This window comes from Melanostigma gelatinosum (genome assembly GCF_949748355.1).
Source record: "Melanostigma gelatinosum genome assembly, chromosome: 3".
Taxonomy (NCBI): Eukaryota; Metazoa; Chordata; class Actinopteri; order Perciformes; family Zoarcidae; genus Melanostigma; species Melanostigma gelatinosum.
The window spans coordinates 11,447,297-11,464,710 of NC_136636.1; the positions used below are offsets into that span (position 1 = coordinate 11,447,297).

The 17,414-nt window shown below is 43.3% G+C and overlaps 1 protein-coding gene across 2 annotated transcripts in view; it reads right to left on the bottom strand.

Annotated features, from left to right (window-relative positions):
- Positions 1 to 1,086: 1,086 nt before the first annotated feature.
- The window catches only part of foxp4 (forkhead box P4), an 84,888-nt gene continuing 68,560 nt past the window's right edge, over positions 1,087 to 17,414 (bottom strand). The window contains exons 10-18 of one of the 2 annotated variants that reach the window (XM_079297184.1): positions 12,836 to 12,923; positions 11,605 to 11,688; positions 9,341 to 9,566; positions 8,792 to 8,868; positions 8,596 to 8,697; positions 5,025 to 5,146; positions 4,364 to 4,430; positions 3,105 to 3,259; positions 1,087 to 2,584 (exon numbers count right to left, since the gene is read on the bottom strand). In XM_079297184.1, the coding sequence (XP_079153310.1) occupies positions 2,437 to 2,584; positions 3,105 to 3,259; positions 4,364 to 4,430; positions 5,025 to 5,146; positions 8,596 to 8,697; positions 8,792 to 8,868; positions 9,341 to 9,566; positions 11,605 to 11,688; positions 12,836 to 12,923 (1,069 nt within the window). In that variant the 3' untranslated portion in view covers positions 1,087 to 2,436. Of the gene's footprint in view, positions 2,605 to 3,104; positions 3,260 to 4,363; positions 4,431 to 5,024; positions 5,147 to 8,595; positions 8,698 to 8,791; positions 8,869 to 9,340; positions 9,567 to 11,604; positions 11,689 to 12,835; positions 12,924 to 17,414 lie in introns of both variants that reach the window. The other variant, XM_079297185.1, reaches the window with a different exon arrangement.

Sequence of the window (17,414 nt, forward strand, 5' to 3'; positions counted from 1 at the left end):
TGTTACGACAGCACCAGAAAAAGTATCCTGTAAAGCGAAAAAGTGTTCAAATGTCTCACGAGTGCCTCATTTTTAGGCCTGCTCAAACAGCAGTAGGGCCAGTCCGAGGATTGTGTTTGAAACACAGTTTAGCCTGAGCGTGGGAGAGACAGGGTTTCACCTCTAAGTGCTTTTTTTCTTTTCTCTTTCTTTTTGTTTTTCAGAGGAACTGTGCGAGGTTTGATAATACTAGTTTTTGGCCTCATACCAAATGTGAGTCATTCGTAACCGCTTATCATGTCAAAGCTTTGATGTCTCCAAATTCTGGTTTGCTTCACACACTTTGGTTTTTCGGAATGGTGTGCACTGTAAGTCATGTATAATTGGAACACAATAGTTATATGAATACAATAACAAGAATTCAAACTCCTGGTTTGTTGTCTTTTGGCCAATTCTTTACGAAGAAAATAAAAAGGAAACTCAAAAAAGGGCAAAATAAACTACAGGGTTTTTGGTTTTCTACATATTTCTTTGGTTACCTGTAACAAAAATAAAATGGGAATAAGCAGATAATAGATTAAAATAAATGTTAAATTTGGTATGGCACTGTAGAGAAAAGTAATGCTTTTATGCTCACGGAAAACAAACAAAAAAATGAATCTCACGTGCTATTCCTTTCACACAAACTCACACAGTGAATTGCAGAAAGCTTCTACACAGTAACTATTACGACCATAGAGCTTTGAATCGAAGCTGAGCAGAGTTGCCACATTTGGTGTCCCACGGAAAGAATTCCCCCTTATTTGTTAATCAATTTGGACACAGTTCCAGGCAGAACCTTTGTGGGATGAGGTATTCTCTGACTGCAGTAATAATATATATATTTTTAAAGCATTACTGATATTTCTCAACAAAATACACAACCAAAAACAAGTGAATGAGAGAGAATTAAAAACAAGATTCAGCTGTTAAATAATCTGTCTGGATAATGGCAACTTTAAGTGCTATTTCCAAATTTCTTGCCTGCTACACTTGGGACAGAAAGGGAAAGGGGCAGGAGTGTGTGGGGGGGGGGGGGGGGGGTCGGGTATCACAAGTTGGGACAATACTGCGCTGTCTCTTTTTTTTTTGCCAATACTCATTTGGAATGGTGTGAACAGCCAGAGTAAATCAAACAATTTACAACACAAAAACAAAAACAGCATCCTTAGAAAAGGTACGTCGAAACAGAACGCCACCGTGGAAATATTGATCCTCAAAAATAAACAATAATAACATCAAATTAAAAAAAAGGAAATGACAAAAGCTACCACACTTTTTTTTCTTGTTATATTCCATAATCATGAACAGTTTTCTTTTTTAGTCACAATATTTCTGTAGCCGCTTCCACCCTCATTTCTCTCTGCTTCCCCTCTTTTCTTCTCGTTCTCAAAGTGTTCCAAGCTCATCGCTCCATCCGCAGACGGAGGAGAGGAGAAGGACAGCACCATATGGTCCTATTCCTGCAGTCTTTTTGGGGTGGGGATGGGGAAGGGATGGAGGTGCGGTAGGAAAATGTCTTTTCTCTCACTTAGAAGCAAAGAGTTTAAAAGATGTTCGTCACTAAGTGTCTTGCTGGGGGCAGAAGTTTGGACAGGGACCGGGGCCACAGCCTCGCAATGGGCTCACACGCGGACATGGAGACAGGAGCCAGCTCTGCAGAAGTGTTGGAGCACTGCTGAGCTATGAAAGCGCTCTTCCTTCCTTCCTTCCCATCTTGAAGCCCGACAGTTTCATTTCAATTTAAATCAAAGAAAATGAAAAAGCAAGTCATTGACTCAAAGAGGGGGAAGAAGGAGAGGTACACATCTGCACAGCCCCTGGTGACTGCTCCAAATCTATATACACATAATCCTGTGTGTGTCTCTCTTTCGAACACACACACACACACACTTGTGTGTTTTCTCAACTGATATAACGGCTAGCCAGGCAGCCCGAGACAACAGCGAGGAGGGCGTATGCAGAGTGGTCGGGCAAGGAGGAGAGTGTGTGTCCTAACCTCTAAGGGTCTCTACACAGAGGCTGATTTCACCAGGGAGGATGATGAGACATGGTTTGACAAGTTAATGAGTGTAAGTGTTTCTGTGTGTGTGTGTGTTTGTGCGTGTGTGTATGCATTGAGTGGTGTTACACCTCTGAGCCAAGTGTTGGAAAAGACAAAACACATGGAGGTAAAGCAGTGCTCCACAGTCTGGTTTTTGCGTTTGAAAGTAACGGAGGTCATGTAACCCTGTTTGGAGTTTCTCAATGTTGTCCTTGGTTGCTTGCATTTTCTTAAAAAAAAAAAAAAAAACATTCTCTTTTTTTCTCTCTTTTCTTTTAAGTGTACTGAAGCTATGTTTTCCTCTGCACGCTGACGAGAGGGCTCAGGGATTGATCTCGCTATGTCTCGTCCCTCTGCTCCATCTGGGATCATTCCTACTCCAGGTCCTCAGTAGGAAGATCCTCCTCCAGGTCACGCTCGTCGCTCGGCAATGGCATGCTGTGTGTAACGCCGCCCAGGAGGGATACTGACCGACAGTCCTCCTCCAAATCAGTGGGCTCCTCCTTCACATGCACCTGGTGGCTGGAGGAGAGTGCAAACAGCTGTGAGCAGGGCGAGGGGTAAAGTTTTAGAGGAAGTTGCCGATAGCAGAACTTGTCACGGCAAATATTTTCTGGCAGAGTTAGTTCAAAATCGAACGAGTGCTATCCAGGTGGTTTTGGAAATGCATGTGTGCTGTCACTTATGTACAGTCAAAGTTTAGTAAAGTTGAGGCAACAAGAGCACAAAAAGATTGTCTGTTAAGGTTGTAGTTGGTGAATGTACAAAACATATGTCAGTGTCTGTGGAGGTCTGTGAATTGTGTTTAGACTGTCCAGTTATGTAAACTGAACTAAACTAAAATGACTTCTCGTCAGCCATCTTCTATGAAGATGTTAATATTTGCATCAGCATCGCCATCATACCTCCATCATATAGATATATATCATAATATATTATATAGATAGACAACACTGACTTGCTGATGCTACTATGAGTCTTATACACTGGCCCTACAGCTGTTCTTCTTCTGTTTTGAGCGTGCACGTGTGTCCAAGTGTACCTGTACTGGTGAGGGCTGAGCGTGGGGCTGCAGCTGCCGTTGCTGTTGACCTGCTCCACAGTAGAGCTGACATCATCGTGGCCCACATGCAGCATGTTGAGGCTGGCCGCAGAATGGCTGTTGAGCAGGGACAGACTGCTCTCTGCCAGAGCCGCCTGCACACAAACACACAGCGTTGTCCGGCCACATTAAATTGAGGCTGGGTAACATTCACTTGAAAAAACAAAATGAAAAAAAGTCATCCATCAAATTAGAAGAAGCTAAATGATAACGGCAGCAGGGGTTTGTGACGTAATACAATTGTTGAAACATCTAAATCTTACTGATATATTTAACTTGTAATGCTCAAAGTGTGTTTGTAAGTTCACACATAACACGTTAAACACGGGATAATAATTAGTCACAGTGACAACGACTGGTGGATCGTTTTTCTTTATGCACTGTTGAGAGCTCTTCCGTACGGAGCACATTTAAATCCAATAACTTGCTGGTGAACTTGACAAACCACTAGAGGGCACTTATATACAGTGCTTTCCCCCCATCACGGCTTGTGCTTTTACGTCATAAGTGCGTGTGTTCCTAAGAAAGTCTCAACAGGAATGTTAAGCGAGACTGATCCACAACCTCAACTTAGACGCACTCGCCAACACGGTAAAACATCAACGTCTGCAGAAGAGAAAACAACTGAACCAACAGGGGCAGCTTGTATCACAGCTCACATCCAGCTGTTCTGAGATGAGGCAGGTTGGACACGAGCTGAGAGACTCACCCCACCGCCCCGCTCACACAGGAGGGGGAAGAAGACAAAAGGAAGGGAATTCTCACGAGCTAAGAGATGGATTTTCTGGAACAGGCGATAATTTTATGCGGTAACCTTAATTGACAACTACTTGACGCTATCAATCATCTCAGTGGCAAAATTGCATGTGTGTGTGGGTTCGGTGTGTATCTCTGCGAAGGAGTGAAGAGATGGATCGAGTGTGTGTGTGTGTATGTGTGTGCGTGTGTGTGCAGAGTTGGCACATGTGTGAGAAAGTGAGGTGGGAGGTGAGTGTGTGTTGGTGTGGGAGGAGGGAGGTGGCATGAACGTCGTTAGGGATTCTGCTAATTATAAGAGGGAATTGATATTGGTGCCCTTGATTGCGATTGGCTGCTACGTGTGTGTGTGTGTGTGTGTGTGTGTGTGTGTGTGTGTGTGTGTGTGTGTGTGTGTGTGAGCGAGAGACAGAGAGAAATGGGGAAGAGAGGGCAATCCTTACCTGGTAGCTGGCATTTAGGGATCCAAAGCCCAGGCCTGAAATCATGTTTTTCACCAGAGTGGGACTTCTGCACACACACACACACACACACACACACAACGAGGGAGAGAGAGAGAGAGAGAGAGAGAGAGAGGGGTGAGAATCACAGATTGAGAGCATATGTGAAAAGATCTGCCAAAGCAATCTGACAAATCTCACAAATATGTTGGTTACAAGTAGAAACATACACAGACTGTAAACAGATGCTAAAACACACACATATTAAAGAATATCTGGCGTGCAGGTGTGTGTGTAATTATCCCTGGTTTCTCTGGCGGTTGGAGAGAACATCTGTTTACATACGCTAACAAGGTTTTTCCCCTCTCCTGCATCTCACACAGCTGCTTACTAATGGTGTCGACAAACACACACACACACACACACACACACACACACACACACACTCACACACATGCAGTAGAATAAAGTGCGTACACGATAAGTCAGCAGCCCTTATTTTCTCTTTTTTTTGATTGCTGAGTTGGCCTCTTGGTAATAATAGAGGGTCCATTTAGGCAATCATAGTGCCAGCATCCATAAGCTCACACATCAAGCTCAACTGAGCACCAAGAAAACAAATGTGTGTGTGTGTGTGTGTGTGTGTGTGTGTGTGTGCTCTTACCCGGTCATCTTTGGTGGTCTCCTCTTTTGGTATTCAACTTCATCCACAGTCCACACAGCCCCCTTAACGTTCTCAACGCGAACAAAACACTTGTGCAGACTCAGGTTGTGGCGCACAGCATTCTGGGAAGAGGGAGAGAGAGCAAAAAGGAAGAGCATTAACACGACTAAAGATAAGTTAACAACTCATTAGCATGGGTATACATTTAAAGGTATTATCTTATATTTATTACTTGTTATATTTGACGAAGTTTTCACATATTTCATTTTTTAGTGGCCCCTTCTTTCTCTGCTGAAGAGTCTGGCTCGTGGTGGTGAAAACCACCGTGCAAAGAATGCATGAATAAATTGTAAAAGGCATTCTAATGTGTATCTGTGATGCGACGCATATATTCTCTGATGTCTCCTGTTCATTTCAGAAATGTATAATCTTAAATCGCCATGATATTCCACGACTTCCATGATATTCCAGCATATCCTTGAAGAGAAACTCAACACCAACTCAAATTGTTATTTTTGTTCCTTGACTTGAAGTTGTCACTTGGCTCGAGGTGCAAACACTCACTCAGGGTGTGTTCAGTACAAACAATGCTCCCTTGTTTTACGCACACATACTGTAGCTCCATGTACAGTGCTAACACAGTGTAGCCGTTCTCTAGTAGCGTTATTTTATCTGAGAATTTTTCTAATCAGTCACCATCAGCACACACACAGACACACATATCCACAGGAGCTCAGACAGGCATGGAGGCAGGCTCACCACTATCTTCGTCTCACCCCCCCAGGGACAGGCCTCCCTTTTCATCTGCTATTTGTAGTTTGTTCATGCCCAATTTCATTACCAATTTTAATTCGTCTATAATTAAATCCTGCATATTCTCTCTGACACGTTGTTCTAAGTCGAGAGGGAGGGACAGGCCAGGCATGCATCACTCCGTGCCGTAATTACACACACACACTCACACACACGCACACGCACACACACACGTAATTACACAAGCCATAATCAGCGGAGGAACCCTTTCTCCCCCGCATCCCCTCAACCCCCGAGCCGTGATGCTAAGTTTTGTAAATGAGTCTGACCCCAATCTGCGCCCGCCACCCTGACAGTGCAAACACACGAACACACACGTACACACACACACTCACACACACACACACACTCACACACAGATATACAGACAGACTAGACACCAGAGCTATTGCAGTGCTATTTGCATTCGTCTCCGTGATGAAAGCCTAATTCTCCCAGTTAAAACATTAGCAGTCATTTACAGTGGGTCACAGCACATGTGCCGCTCATCTCCCCTCCCTCTGGCAGAGAGAAAGGGGGGGGGGCAACTGGAGGCAGAATTTTGTAAAGAAAGAGAAGAAAAAAGTCACAAGACCAAATTTATTTCAGGTGCTACTAAAAGCATGGATTGTAAATGTTTGAGCATCGTGATCAGTCCGGTTGTGTGTCTGCTGCTGCCTGATGCATGCTGGGATAGGCTACTCCCATATGTTCCTAAACACTGTGTTGTATATCTATATATATATACGTGAGCAGGCAAGATGACAAATCAAATCATGAATAAATAAGCAAATTCATTTGTGATGACTATGCTACCAGATACATGTAGAATGGTGGTGGATGAAGTAAATATTACTGTACAAAATACTACGTACTAAGTAGTCCCTCATCTGGATATTTATTTCAAAGTATGTATGTATTATTATCAAATGTACTTAAAGTATATAAAGTAAAAGTATTCACAATGCAGAAAAATGCCCCTGTAAGTGTTTCTATAATATATTATGTCATTGGAGAATTATTACGACACAATTAGTGTTGTAGTTGGTCAAGTCGAGCTAATCTTAACAATTGAATATGCTGTTGGACAGTTTAATCTACAATAATGTATCACATTAAATCAAATCAGCAAAGAACTCAACGTAAATAAAGCTGTAAAATAACTGCAGTGGAAAGAATAATATTTAGAGTCCAAATATAAAGTAGTTACTTGAGTAAATTAGTTACATTCCACAACTGGAAGTCCAAGTGAAGCATTTTCTATTCTTATTCTATTTGATTCTATTCCAATGTCTTTATATGTAGGGTCAGTAAACCCCAAAGTAGATATTTATACTAAATGCATCTGGAAAAAGAACTGAAAACATATGGGACACTGCTATTATGGCAAGAAAATGAAACCTCTTCTTTAAGGCCTACAAGTCATCATGCAGCACCTCGAAATAACTCCGCACTCATTTCTCCCCCTCTCTCAATCATCCCTTACTTTCTCTCTCTCTCTCTCTCTCTTGACTCATCCTCATTCACTGTCCCTTTCGTTTCTATGATCAATGACTTCCACTCCTTGACACCGCTGCTCTCCTCATGAAATAAAATGGCTTATTAAAGGACATACATCTCTACGGCCCTATTTGACTCACGGAGCTGCTATATAAATACATACGGCCATGCCGAGCTATATTTAAAGGTCCGCGAGGCCAACGGCAGAAGAAGCAGACACCAGACATTAATAGTTAAAATTCATAAAAGTCAGATGAGGAGGTAAAGATATTCCTGGCTGCCCCATCTCTTAACCCTCTCCGCACCCCTCCCTCCATCATCACCCCATCCCTCCCTCCTTGGTTTAGGGCTATTAGAGAACAGATGGGGTCCCTCCTCACCCCTCCTCCCGCTGCCTCTCTCACTCCTCCTTTGCTCATTCTCTCACTTTCCCTCTCTGGAGGAACTGACACTCAAATTAGCGTGAGGTTTCTGTAGAAATGGGTCAGCACCTACAATGGTGGGATCAGGCCAGGTGTGTGTGTGTGTGTGTGAGGGAGAGAGATGAGGAGGGAGAGGGAGAGAATTCAATGTTTGTGATCATGGGCAGCGTGTGTGTGTCAGCTTTTCATGTGCATCTCTGTAATGAGACAGTATAACGGCTAGATGTGGCTCTGCCGGGCTAAGTGGGGCCGACTCTCCATGTGCGAAGAGGAGGAGGCGAGAGAATTGTTCAGGGCTGAGAGTGAGGAAGAAGGAGAGAATGAGAGCAGTGGGGAAGTGTCTCATAAAGGACAAAAAGAGCCAATAACTGTCAAATCAGTCATATCTTTAGGAGCTGGGCAAAGTCAACGTTAAAACCTGTGTATGTGTTATTGTACTTGTGTCATTTCAAGTTTAAGTGCTGAATTTGGAGTTTTCTGCAACAATTTGGCCAATCCAAAGGTTTTAAATGACACTAAATCCTGCCTGCAAATTTAGTTTCTGTCATTGTGGTCTCAGTCGGCTCTGGGCTGGGGGCTTCATCAGTGGGCACAGACCACAGTAACTTTGCAGTCAATTCGATCAGATTTTACCCAGTCAGAGTTGTTTACCATATTTGAGTTTGAGTCAAAACATTTTTGCTTTGATTGAATCAGCTTTCAACCAGTCTGAGCTGCGGTTGAAACGTTCACTTTTTAAATTCAGGGCTGTTGGTTTTCGCCATCATCTAAACAGTTTGCTAATTGGTCTGCTCTCCTCACTAAACTGACGGAAAGGACGAAGTACAAGGGAGGGTGTGTACATCATAAGTGTTTACCTTCCATGTGGCTGTGTTCCTCCTGAAATAGGCAAACTTGCGTGTAAACCAGTTGTAGATCTCATTGAGAGTCAACTGTCTGTCTGGGGACTCCAGAATGGCCTGAGGAAGAGGAGAGAAGACACAACAGGATTTAGAGGAGGAGAACACGGATGGAGAGAAGAGAAGGTGCAGCTGGATCATTGGAGAGACTTACATGACGTATAAGAGAGGCGTAGGTGAAGGGAGGCCTGACATCAGCGTTCTTGTAGAACTCACAGTTCTGAGCCAGCTCTGAAAGAAGAGGCATGACAGTTTTAAATGAACTGATGTGTGTTGTGCAACACATTGTAAAATGTGTAGAACTTTAAACTAGATGTTTGATATTGTTCTCTATTTTAGTATTAAGCACATTATAATGGAAAAGCATGAGCATAGCTTTGTAAGGATGCTACATTTTCTTTTACGAATATTCTTCTTTAGAAGCCAATGATATATTCCTTGCTTTTGACTTCATTCTAAGCCACACATTATATTGATACCTGAAATTACCTGAAACTAAAATGTAACGTCAAGAGATGGCGGCTCTTTAAACCGTGAATAAAAGTGATTTCTGAGGCTATATTTTGTTTCTGTTGCAGGGAAAGCACATGACAACTAAAGCAGTCGTCAACATTGGATAAAAAAAACAAATGCAATTTGAATCAATTATAAATCGCTAATTATATAATGCATTATAATAATAAAATGTAAAGTCTCAGTCTACCTGAGGCGATGGGGGTGCAGTACTTGTCGGAGTTGCGCCGACGTATGGGCCCAACACCGTGCGTGTGGGAGTGGGAGTGTGAGTGCAGGCTGGAGGAGCTGATGACTGAGGGACCCTGGCGCATTGGGGTGATGGGGGTGGCAGCTGAGGTGGGGGGGTGAGGAAGACCCTCTGGGTACATATCGCTGTCCCGCTTTAACAGAGAGCCACTGGAAGCCAGGTTCAGCTGAAGAGACACACAGCACAGATACATTGTGGTGAAAAATGATTACATTTCAGTAAAATATCCCATTTTAATATAACTTACCTCGGTTTAATATTGTCTAATGATGTCTACAGTGTGAACCATTTACATACAGGTGAGAAACTTTACTTTGGAAATAAAACATATAAAGGTCAACATATATTATAAAGGTAAATATACTTTAGCTGGGCGCATCCATTATGAACATAAAAAACAATAGTTTCTCTCCTGAGAGTGGAGAATTGATTTCGTGCTGGGATTTTCTGTATGAATAATACTTCTTTCATGTCAACATCTTTTGACTAAGTGCTGCTGCTGTTTACAGAGAAGCATCATCTCCACAGGACAGGGTGAGGGTCTGGTGATACCAATCTATTAGATACTTGTGTGTCATACACATAAAGTAACAAGTCTCTGACAGGAAATTGTCTCTTAACAGTTTTGTCTACGAGTTGTGTCAGAATAAACATTTTACCTCTAGCAATAGGGCGCTACATATCCAGGGATGGCTACTATTGTAAAGTCACATTACATAAACAAGTTAAAGGGAAAAAAAACACTCCCTATGAATTTGTGTCCCGACAATTTACCAAATGCATTCTTGCACAGAACCCCACACACACACACACACACACACACACACACACACACACACACACACACACACACACACACACACACACACACACACACACACACACACACACACACACACACACACAATGCTCATATACCGGTACTGCATTTATACACACAGCGCTGGCTGCAATTAACCCTGCGTTTACAAATACAAAACCACAAGACAGCATGTTTGTAAGAAGGGAACACACACATGCACTCTGCGGTGGCCAAGTCTTCACGGACCAATACGGCCCAATTAGGCAGAGCCTTGCACAAATACAAAAACACACACACAACACACACACAACACACAGAACCAGTACACCCAGTCTCTCTGGGACAGCTGTTGCAGGGCTGCTAGTTTAGGACTAATTAAAACCAGTGTGTGTATGTGTGTTGTCTAAATGTATGTAAAATGTGTAAATTGCCTTCTCTCTACTCTGCCCCCTCTTTGCCATTTAAGTAGACTGGAGGGGGCGGGGCTGTTTAACAGGTACTTCATTAACGCTGCAACCCTGCCACATCACCACGGCAACAGTCGAACCCTGTTAATTGAGGCCAAGCTTTGTTTCCATTCCTGACGCTCCTCCCCCGCCCCTCCTCCTCCAATCCCTGACCCCGAGGCTCGTCTCCGGTGGTGACAGAACACACCTCTTCCTGATTTCCCATTAGATGTTAATAGCAGCTGATCCCCCAGCGATCAACGCATCATCCAGACAGACAAGAACACACAAACACACCGCCACTCGGCTGCACCCATTTATATCCCCTCAAATTAAGACACTCTGCCTCTAATTGACAATTAATTTCAACATCTTCATATTTTAATAAGACTCCTCGTCAATCTGAATAATGAAATATTCATTAGATACCTAATAACAACCTCACCAACCAGTGTGGACGCACAGACACAGACACATACACACATCACATCACATCAAAATGTTAACCCCTTTAGTGGGAACACACTGAAAATACTCTCTCTCTCTCGCTCTCTCTCTCTCTCTCTGAAAAGCTGAAAAATGAATGCTGAATGAATACAATACTGTTCAACACGGACACACTAAGAATATCTGATTTTATGACTTTCTCTTTGGAATAAGAACATTATGAAGTTTTCTGGGAAATTAAATGCACGGTATCATGAGAAGTTCAAGATAGAGAAAGAGAGACAGAAGCAAGCAAGAAAGTACAGAAAGTAGTCCCTATGACTTCTAAATAGCACATCAACCCTCACTGGTCAATAGGGGGCGTAGATACCAAGCTAGACAGTAAGAGAGGAACTTGAAATCCCAAGAAGGTTTAGGGACAGTGAAACTGTGCATTTAAGAGGTTTGGGGTGAGAGGATGGAAGAAAAGGTCATGTGATCTGGGTTTCGGGGTGCCAGTGTGTACTCACAGGTTGGTTAAAAGGCTTTGGCTCTGAGGGGCGCATGTGCAGGTGGGTCATCATGGCCTGGAGTCGCTCGCTCTCTTTCGCCAGCTGTGAAACACACAAGGGTTGTTATCACCATGGAAAACACTTTACCTCATTTCACAGCGCTTAGATTGATATAATGCGGTATTGACACTGAATTACAATTACAATTACACCTCAGGCAGAGGGATGAATATGAAAGTCAGCCACCTCAGCACCCGGAGCTCTCTCACACACTTACACTAGCCTGCAGACACACTCGTCCCCGTTTGACATTGTTAACTGCCTTTGAATGGGAGCTGCTGCAGCCTGTGGAAACGCTGCATCCTGCGCGTGTTTGTGCATGAGTACAGTCGTACACACGTGTAGCCTCCAGAAACAACGGATCGACTCTAAGATAGATAGCGCCATTAACATACTCGCACACTGCAGAGATGTGCAAATATGAGACATTTACACAGTGACTGTGCTGTTGTGTGTGTGTGTGTGTGTGTGCTGTTGGAGGGTAGAGTGGCGGGCTGCCTGTGGACTGCTGAGGGATGAAGTGACATGTCAGAGAGACGGCCGTCCTGATGTGATGTGACACCAGCTGCCTCTCTGTCACTTTGTGTTCCCTGGCGGTGGCTTCAGGGGCTCAGCTAAACGCTGTTTACCACCACCACCAAACACCATGCCAACCCTAATGCTGGACAGCACGCACACACACACACAAACGCAGTGATGTGAACGGCTTATTCTGAAGTGTTTCGGAAACTATGTCAGGCCGCGAGTGAAGAGGCAGCCGTTGTACTTTCACTTTTCTTGCGTAGAGCATTTCACTTCTTGTCCAGTGTTGGTATTTTGCTTTTGCTGGAGCATTCAGATGTTTCAAGAGCATTGCGTGTATGAACCACTTTGAGACCAAGAGAGGCCATGCAGCCCGGTCCTCCACTTTCTAGCTCATGTCTCTCTCTCTCTCTCTCTCTCTCTCTCTCCGTCTCCCTCCCTCCCTCCTCCTCCCTCAGCCTCACTCTCTCTTTTGCTGGTGACCAGAGCAGCTTTATAATTGGAACAGCGATGGCAGCTTCCCTGCCGACTGATCCTTTTAAATTACAAGCTCCACTGCTCTCCGTAAACTCTGCCCTGCCTCAGACACGTTACTGCCATTGAATGGCTGAAACAGTCTTCGTAACTTTGTGAGCGGATGAAAATGAAGTGTGTGCGTGTGACTCACCTGAATCTCCAGTTGCTGAACCACCTGCATCTGGACTCGGCACTGGGCAGTGCTGCGGTCATCGAGGGCGTGCTCATTGTTCAAGTGCCTAGAAGTGAAAAGGAAATAGAAGAGTGCAAATTGATATCTACAAATAAAAAAAGATCAAAGCACTGATCGTTCCAACTCAACATAATCAATTCACAGGTGCTGAATAATGAAGTAACAAAACCCAGCTCTTTGACTTTTATTTAAACTGAGTTGTGAGCTGTTTCAGCGCTAGAAAATTAAATCATAATCTTGAAGGTTTATTTTGTCTCGTGAAGAACGCAGCAGCTGTGTTTTGTGTGTGTATACTTCATTGGTGCTCAGTGAGCCATGATCCAAGACAACCACCTGGATATGAGCTCATGTGTTATCGCACAAAGCCTTATCTTAAGACTTTCTGTGAGCTAAACTTCACTCCACTTATTAACAGTGGTGCGTGTGTGTGTGTGTGTGTGCGTGCATGGATGTGTGTGTATGTGTGAATGGTGGCGCTGTTTGTTTCCTCCAATGTGGGAGGACCCGAGACCTTCTGATCTTTCCCAGCCCAATCCTCCCTGTCTCCCTTCCTCCATCCCTTTCTCTCTGCTCTGTCATCGCCAAGGTTATTCACAGGTTGCTGCTCCCTGTGCGGTGTGTGTGTGTGTGTGTGTGTGTGTGTGTGTGAGCGTGTGTTCAGTATGTGTGCTCGGTATTTGCTGGTGTATTAGAGTGAGTTATATCCCGTGGTTCTAAGTTAAAATGGACTTTTCTGACTTGTTTATTGTGAAAAGTAGATTAGTAGTGATGTGTGGTGTATGGTTATTTGAATGTGTGTGTCTTTAACAAAGCAGAACGTTAGGCAATAGCAGGCGAAGACTGGAAATGAAACAAAAACAATGATGTCATGGCATGGTTAATCCTGTCAGATAGAGGGCTCAACACAAGTACACGATAATAATAACAAAAACATGATCTCACCCCTCTCTCTCTCTCTTTCTCTTTCTTTCTTTCACTCTCTGTTAAGCTCTCTCGCCCTCGCCCACACTTCTGTCCACTCTCCCCTTCCCACCCGTCTTCTCCCGCGACTCCCCAAATGCCTGTGATTCACACTCATTCCAACCAAATCTGCCCCTAAAACCCTCCCCTCTCTCTATAGCCCGGCCATAAACAGTAGCAGTTTTTTTTTTCTCGATGTGTCCCGACAATGAGGCTCTGTTTACTCTTCTGAGTGCTGGCAGACAAGGCTTTAACCCACATTACACCCAGCTCCAGCTCCACCGACCACAGCCAGAGTATTATACCAGAGGACGGGGAGGGAGGGGAGGTGGGAAGAGGGAAGAGGAGAGAAGAAAGGCCTGAAATAGTGGAGTGTCTCCGTCCTCTGTTCTTCTGCTCTACCCGTTTCCCTCCTGGGGCGATGACTAAGGCTGGCTGGAAGGGAGCGCACTGACGGCGTTATCTGTCACTGCCTCCATTTTTTTCCATCTGCCTCTCTCTCTTACTCACACACACACACACACACACACACACACACACACACACACACACACACACACACACACACACACACACTCTTTTACTCTATCTCTCTTTCTCCTTCCATCTGCCCCGGGGCTACGTGAAATGAGACACCAAACAACAGCTTTCCTCTCCAAACTTTCCCAGCCTGCCTGCATGCTTTGATCTCACTGTCCGATGACATCACAATCACCACGCACACTTCTATGACTATGTGTGTCTGTGTGTGCATGAGTACATATTTCATCACCGCGGCTTATTAATATCGCCATTGCTTAAACAACTAAGAGTTCCACACCGATAATGAGAGAGTGAGTTTGTTTAGGGCTTCATTAAAAGGCTTGTGAAGCCTTCATTAGCAGCCATAGTGCCACAGGGAAGTCCGTTGTACTTTGTGCGACAGAGGAGGAGATGGCAGAATGTCAAGGCCAACATCCCGCAGTGACTCCAAACTAGCAAGTAGCATGATGGAGGCAGAGTGGGAATGAGTGTCTTTACTTTTGTTGTGGAAACAAAAAGAGGTGGAAGCGGATGAGCTAATTAAAAGTAATTTTCTATTTAATTTATTTCTAAGGAAAAGCATATAAAGCACAAACACAGACAAAAACCACCAAGAAAATGAAAGAAAAAACAAATACTAACACAGGAACAAAGAAGAAGAGGATAGTGTTTTAGGAGCCCAAAGAATTCCTCGAAAAAATGAGAATTTACACACACGTTGAGTTTAATTGTGTACCTGTGTGTGTGTGTGTGTGTGTATGCATGAATGTGCCTCCGAGCAAATGTGTGATGTAACAGATTGCAACTGATGAATTCGTGAGCCAATGCGAAACGCCACTGATGTTCATGACTGACACTCCACATTCAGCACAAACCATAGCTTCACTTTGCTCTGCTTCATCTTTTCTTTATGCTTTATCTATTTTCTACAATGCTACTAAGGACCAGCGTTTGTTGAGCTTTTTTAAAAACAGGTGTGTTTCTTACCAATTGGTGATGACATTTAAGGGAAGTTTCTAATTTGGTCTCAAACCAGGTTTGTGATCAAAGAGAGAAAGTAAGAAAATGTTGCTAATCTTTTTGAAACTAAAGTGCAGCTGTTCTTATTGAATCAACACCTCCCAACTTCAGTTTCATGAGCGAAACAAGAGCGCATAAGAAAGGAGGTGGAGTTGCTGTTTTATTTAATGATTATCTTCAATGCAAGCAGATGTCCTTTGGTCATTTTAGTTCTTTTGAATATGTGGTTCTGAATTCCACTCAAGCTTTATTCCTAAACATTTACAGACCGCCTAAATACTGTGCAACCTTCTTTGATGAGTTTACTGAACTGCTGTCTGTAATCTGTATTGATTTTGACTGTGTTGTTATTGTTGGTGATTTTAATATCCATGTTGATAATCCCCAGGACAGAGAGTCTTTGATAAGTGCTTTGATGTTTTCCAGTCAGGCTTTCGACAGCACCACAGCACTGAAACTGCTCTTGTTAAGGTTTTCAACGACATCCACTTAAACATAGACAATGGCAGAAGTTCAGTCTTAGTGTTACTAGATCTCAGTGCTGCATTCGACACGGTCGACCATGCCATACTCCTAGAAAGACTAAAAATCTGGGTGGGACTCTCTGGCACAGCACTTAACTGGTTTGAATCCTACTTGAAGGACCGAGAATACTTTGTGTCTGTGGCTCATTACACATCAGAGCTGACTAAAATGACATGTGGTGTTCCCCAAGGTTCAATACTGGGGCCTCTTCTGTTCAACATCTACATGCTTCCACTAGCTCAGATTATGGAAAACAACAAAGTGTGTTATCATAATTATGCAGACGACACACAAATCTACATAACTATGTCACCAGGGGACTATAATCCCATACAAGGGCTGGGTAACTGCATTGAACAAACCAACAACTGGATGTGCCAGAATTTTCTTCAATTAAACAAAGATAAAACAGAAGTAATTGTTTTCGGTACCAAGGACGAACAATTGAAAATCACCGCTCAGCTTCAGTCACTGATGTTAAAACCCACAAACCAAGCCAGAAATCTAGGTGTAGTTATGGATTCAGACCTCAACCTGAACAGCCATATCAAGACAATTACAAAATCAGCCTACTATCACCTGAAGAATATATCAAGGATTAGATGACTTATGTCTCAACAGGATTTGGAAAAACTTGTCCACGCATTTATCTTCAGCAGACTGGACTACTGTAACGGTGTGTTTACAGGTCTCTGTAAAAAGTCCGTCAGAAAGCTGCAGCTGATTCAGAACGCTGCAGCTCGAGTCCTCACTAAGACCAGGAGGGTGGATCACATCACTCCAGTTCTGAGGTCTTTGCACTGGCTTCCTGTCCAACAAAGAATTTACTTTAAAATCCTGCTGTTGGTTTACAAAGCACTGAATGGTTTAGGGCCAAAATACATCTCTGATCTGCTGCTACCTTATGAACCATCCCGACCCCTCAGGTCGTCTGGGACCGGTCTACTTTCTGTTCCCAGAGTCAGAACTAAACATGGAGAAGCAGCGTTCAGTTTTTCTGCTCCACATATCTGGAACAAAGTCCCAGAAAGCTGCAGGTCTGCTGAGACCCTCAGCTCCTTTAAATCAAGATTGAAGACCTTTCTGTTTGCTGCTGCCTTTAATTGAACCACATTCAATTCATATATTAATCAATTTCCTGCATTTCTGCATTTTATTTCTTGCACTGTTTTTTAATGTTTTAATGAATGTTCTTAATTGTTTTTAAATCTCCTTTTCTTTTGCCTTATGTTTTGATGCTTTTAATGGTTTTATGTGAAGCACTTTGAATTACCTTGTTGTTGAAATGTGCTGTACAAATAAACTTGCCTTGCCTTGCCTAAAGAACTTCTGGAATCATTGTCCTTCTCCAACTTTAGACACATCCAAGAACCCAGTTTTAATCCTGTGTTAATTGTTCATTGATCTCTTATTATAGGCCAAATATATGTAATGTATTTCAGATGTTTCATGACTCATCCTTCACTCAGGGGCATTTACAGAAACTCATCCGATCAAATGACTCTTTGGG